A 5,896-nucleotide genomic window follows, 5' to 3' on the forward strand; every position below is an offset into this window, starting at 1 on the left:
AGTTTTCCTGCACCTTCTCACACATACCAGTGGCTTTGCAACCCATTGGTGATCTCTTTTTCCTTATTGCTACATACCAGGGACTTTTATTCATACATGAATGGTTTATACATACTTTTATATGAACTCGCTCAACTTTTGTTGATTTTTCAAACTACATGTATTTCAGGAAATTAGTGGATCTGGCGAAGTATGCAATCGTGTCAAGTTGCGTAGGGAATAATGATGTCATCCAGGTTTAGGAGGTGTGACCCTTGCCTGGACGGGTTACAAGTCTTAAACCGTGCTTTTATTAAAATCTTTTGTTGTGTCAAGTGAACACGTTTTAAATTCATGTCATGTTTGTAACTTGTTTCATGTGTCGACTTTTATAAACAATGATGTTATGGTAACTTTAAACTTGATGAATGGATGACTATCATGTGTTTTATTTTCATATAGCATTGTTATGATTGTGCTAGGGTATTAAGAAGTCACACCAAAATAAACCCACGCTTCCGCAAAAGCCAGGGTGTGACATACCCCCATCTGTTTGAGAAAGCTCCTGCGGGAGATAACTCAGCCTGAATTTCAGGACGAAATTCTTTTAACGGGGGGAGACTGTGACAACTGGCACAAAACCGGTAATTTCCGTAGAATTTAATTATTATTTAATATCTGCAATTATGTGCTTAAATGTAAACATTGTCTGATTTCATGCTATACTTGTGAATTCATGCACATTTTATACTTCAAATATTGCTTTATGCATTACTTTTAGCGTTGCGTCAGAAAGACTAGTAAACTCACCGGTAAGACACACTATGTCAGCAGCTCTGCAGAAAGCAGTCAGATAATATAATTAGGGCCTAGGAGTAGGTCCAACGTCTAAAACACATTAAAACCCAAGTATGGATACAAGGGTTAACATATAAATTTTCCAGAAGCTAAACTATGCACTAAAAATCACCCGAAACTCACTTTAAATGCAGAATTCAGCATAAATCAGCAATAATTCAGCTTTTAACACAACAATATCATGCAAAATTTATGTTTTATTGTCCAAAATAACTTACAAAGTATTAGGAATTAAAACTGCCATAAAAAGTGCTTCATGCCTAGTGAAACTGCGCAATTCAGCACTTTAACGAACCGTAACGAACCGAACAACCGGACAATAACCAGGACATCAAAATTTGACTAGAAGTAATGTTTTTATGATATTAATCTAGTATTGATGCTAGAACACCTTAAAATCCTAAAAACACCTAAACACACTTAAACTTACTTAAGCCTTATCATTTGCACTTTAAACCTTCAACTTCCAAAATTTTACATTTTACCCCCCCCCCCCCGGTCACCAAATCCGGCCCCTATGGGTCCCACATGGGGATTTTATTTGATTTCATTTGATTTTATTAGATATTATGTTGGGAATATTCTAAGAATTATACCATTAAAAGATTTGAAGAATCTTATAAAATCCTAAACAAATCACACTTCCATTTCACTTCATCTTCTTCCTCCTAACCTCCCTAACTCTCGGCTCACTTCACACACCATACCACCACCATTTTCAAGCTTCAACCTCACAATCCAAGGTCACTAGGAGGTGTAAGAAGCTTATTTAAGAAGGTGTACGGTGCTTGAACTTGAAGGACCTCTTCGTGGAGCTTTTAACCACTCACTTTCTTCCTTGTTCATCACCTTCATTTTTGTGCCACTTCCCTAGCCATTAGAGCCGGTAGTCACGACGCTATAAAACCAACCGATGAAGTTTACGGCGCAGGGTATGCAAAGTTGTGAGTTCATATCCCCACTTTTAAACTTTTACTTGTTTTCTAAACTTGGGGAAAATACATGTGTTATGGTATGTTGAATGCAAAACTAAGGAATGATACTTTAGATCATGTCACGAATAGGGTGCCATAAGCACCATTAATCAGTTACATACCAAGACCGCGGAACAAAAGGTTAGATCTAATGGATTTCAGGCAGCCACACTCTTGGCCACTCTTTTACTAAGCAATGCTTTTGTGTCTCTAGTCGTGAATCAACAGTCGTGGAATCGACAAGTAAAAATGCCTATGGTTTGGATGCTTCCTATGTCGTGTCACATGTTAATGGCCTTGCAAACCATTAGCGATCTCGATTTCCTTACATTTACAGAAATACTTATTTCATATGATTACATACCATGTTTTCCATAACGAATGCTTAAATGTTTTCACAAACCTGCATGAATTCACATCAACATTATGCTTACGTTTTTTTTTTTCCAAAACTCACATGTATTTCAGGTAACTAAAGTGGATGTACGCACAGTCTTACTCTTGCTCCAGGATGTCGCTTTTGATTTAGTCATATCGTGTCAAGACTCCGATGCCTGTTTTGTGGGATTGGCTACTATATTCCACCTTGAGTGGGATATAAGAATCAAAACCTTTATGTTCATTTTTAAATAAAGTTGTAAACTTTTCAGACAATATTTTATTTGTGTTGTAAACACTTAACTTATGTTAATGGCATTTGGAGTTATTTTACGAGCATGTAGTATGTTTACCATTCGTATGCAATGAGAACCTTTCAGGATCACACCTCGTGCTTCCGCCTTAGAAAGGGGTGTGACAAGACTACAACCCCCATTCCGACGACGTGCTTCTCGGGCGAAATCATCATCCCAGTGATAAGTAGTTCCGACGAAAAGATTTGTTGGACTTGAATGACGAACAATAGAACGTTTCTAATTATGATCTGTTCATTCCATTAACGTTTGTTTGAATGGCTTGTTTAATTTACAAGTTGTTTAGGTGAATTTGTTAAAGATAAGATACCGGGTCATTTGTTTAAATGGAGGTGTGCAAAGTTGTCTTGGGAAAGACAAGTTGACAAAAGTCAATTTGTTAAATTTGATTTATTTTCATTTGATGTCCGTATAGCATTAATATTATTGTTTTTAGAATTGTTTATATACCTTTTCTATATTTCTTTTTTCTTAAATATTTACATTATTAATTATGTCATTCGGTTTTTAAATCCTCTTCGACCGGTCCGCCCAGTTCGACTAGTAACCGGTAAGACATTCGGTTCGATAGCCGGTCTGGTTATGAAAACATTGGGTAAAACTGTAGTTTACTCAATGTAAATGTTAAGGTTTAGAGCATTCACATTCTTTCCTCCGTATATTTGTGAGTGGGTTCTTTATCTTATAAAAAGTAATTGTGAGTGGAGGAGACAAAAAATGTTAATATTCACCTGTATATTTCAGGGGACACTGTTCACCCATATTAATTTTTTACTATTTTTTTAAAGTGGTTACAAATGGAGAAGAAAGAAAATATAATGATAAATATATAAAAGTATTATTTAATTAAAAATAAAAAAGAAAATGTGATTTTTATTGTAATATTATATTGTTATTTTTTTTTTAAATTAAGAGTAAAAAAAAAAAAGACATTTTACATGGACTTACATACTAAAGTCAAAAAAATAGATTGTGAAGCCCTAATTCAAAGATAAAGTGGAAAAAAAAGATAGTAAAGCCCTAATTCTGAATTGAAAGATGATGAGGATGCGATTGATGTGGTTCACGGTGGGGTTTGCTGCCACTGCTGCTGTCATGGGTAACTTCCTCTACAAAGACCTCTTGCTCGATCGTCACTCTCTCTCTTTGCAGTTGAAGAATCAGTTTGATTCGTTGGAATCACGCCTCGATTCGGTATCACCAAAGGTACTAACTAACTAACTAACTAACTAGTATCTGTTAAGGATTTTGATTTGGAAGACTTAATATATAGATAGATCAAACCCCCTGGCCTGGAAGGATCAACTTTAACTAGTTTCAAGTTTCACACATACTTAGACCATGTGTAGTCCCTTAGGGGCGTTATGCGACAAGTGGCGAAACGCGTAAGAGAGGGGCTTCATATCACAAGAGGTTGTAGTGGTAAGAGGGTTATATAACGCGTTCAATTATACATACATGTGATGTATATATATGTGTGTGAGTGGGGGAGGATGGACCACGGCGTGATGATTTTCACGAGGAGACAAAAAACCCAACCCATAGCGCCGGCCGTAGCGGTGTGGCTGGGCGCTAGCGGCGTTATGTGGTGTTTGGCTGGGTTATGGCGCTCCACTACGGGTGGCCTTAGAGTATCATCTTTTCCTGACGAAAATGAGATTTTTGAAATGTTGTCCCATCCCATGATGCTTTTAAGGCTGTCCATCTTGTGTGCTGATTGTTGCCGCTACTAATCAAAGAGTCCAAGCTGAGTTCAAGCCAAGTTGACTCATTGAGTCCAAGATGGCCCTGGCTCGGCTCGTGAACAGCTGTATTACAAGAGTGTTGATTTTTAGATCGACTCTGGTAAAAGGAAGTTACATTTCTAAAACGAGTTTTGAGGTTTTTGTGTTACGTTTAAGAAGAGGGTTGAAGCATACTTTGGGCATGCTTAACCTTGCTCATGTTCTAAATTTCTAATCATTCTACTGCTCAGCTTAACCAATCATATGACAGTTTTCTCATAGTAACTAGGGTCCATTTTTGTTGTCCAAGTCTTAGATGTTTTGCTTTTAACCTCAAACATGACAAGAATTAAATGCAAACACTGAACAGAGACCTGATAGCAACATCATTAACAAACAGAACAGGCCACAACTAAATGCAAACAATGTAAATTCTTTGGGTGAAAAGAAAGTCAATTTTGATTAGTTTACGTACGGGTCACTTTGAGTTGTGAATATATTCAAACAGGTCAGATCAAAAGATTTTGCTAAAAGTTGAACGCTTATACAGGATTGGAACATGAAAGTCTGCCCAGCTTGTATTTTTAAGACATACAATCTCTAACTCGCCTTATAAAGGACATTTAGCCTGTGATTGGTGTAATAATATTTATTTGTAATCAATTTAACACTTTTATTATGAATAGTTTTTTTTTTTTTTTTTTTTTTTTAAATGGACCAAAGATTATTTACGGGTGAACCCATCATTACCCGACCAACCAATTTTGCCACGTCGTGCATAACTATTTCTGAAAGTTTTGTAATGGTTGTATTCGTATTTCGTTGTGTTGCAGGAATAAGAATCAAAATTTTGAAGACTCTGTATTTGTTGCTAGAGGCGCTTCGTGTAATCGTTAGTTATTTGCGTGTAATTTCCAATCTGCCAAGTAGACTTGGGGGCTTGTTAATAATTCTTGGTCAAGAATATTGAAACATGACCTGATGAAGAAGTCATCTCTTCCAAATGTGTCTGATTACATGCATCACTGTGTCAAGATATATATTTGTTAGCAGGGGTGTTTGGATACGCCACACGAGTCACGGACCCTAAAAATTTACATGACTTGTGTATTCATAGACTCAATAGGTTTGAGAAATTTGTTTTCATGTTACTACATTAAAATTGCAAAATAACAAATATCTATAAATTTTGAAATTGCTGCAAAACACCTTCACCTAATTTTCAATCTCGTTTTAAGTTTTGAGAAAATAAATAAATAAAACGAGTCTATCTCGAATTTGTTTAGGAAAGCTCAAAACTCTTTTTTTGTTTAGGTATATTTTTTAGATTAACTAGCTGTTTAACCCGCGCGTTGTGCGGCACCAAGGCGGGAGTAAAGTCCATCACATTAGTTTAAGTTTATTATGTTTTATTACAGGTAAATAAATTATTTAGCAAGTGTTATTGTTAATTTTTGTCAAGTGTTATTAACTAACTCTTAATCTTAATAGAGAAAAAGTGGGGTAAAATGGTATACAAAGGAAATTTAGATTAGAACTAAAGACGGCATTATAATATTTTTCATCAAAACAACTCAAACAGCCACTTCTTATCCTCCCTCTTTATCTCACTCTACAACCATAACAATCCAATACCACCATCACCACATAACACTAATACCACCAAACC

The 5,896-nt window shown here is 36.0% G+C and overlaps 1 protein-coding gene across 1 annotated transcript; it reads left to right on the forward strand.

The window, feature by feature from the left end:
- The first annotated feature begins 3,475 nt into the window (after window positions 1–3,475).
- LOC110895917 lies at window positions 3,476–5,324 on the forward strand. The gene is made up of 2 exons (XM_022143301.2): window positions 3,476–3,709; window positions 5,061–5,324. The coding sequence occupies exons 1-2, from the start codon at window positions 3,542–3,544 to the stop codon at window positions 5,064–5,066; spliced, it is 174 nt and encodes a 57-aa protein (XP_021998993.1). The 5' UTR covers window positions 3,476–3,541; the 3' UTR covers window positions 5,067–5,324.
- Window positions 5,325–5,896: the final 572 nt, after the last annotated feature.

The sequence above is a fragment of the Helianthus annuus genome, chromosome 6 (assembly GCF_002127325.2).
Source record: "Helianthus annuus cultivar XRQ/B chromosome 6, HanXRQr2.0-SUNRISE, whole genome shotgun sequence".
Taxonomy (NCBI): Eukaryota; Viridiplantae; Streptophyta; class Magnoliopsida; order Asterales; family Asteraceae; genus Helianthus; species Helianthus annuus.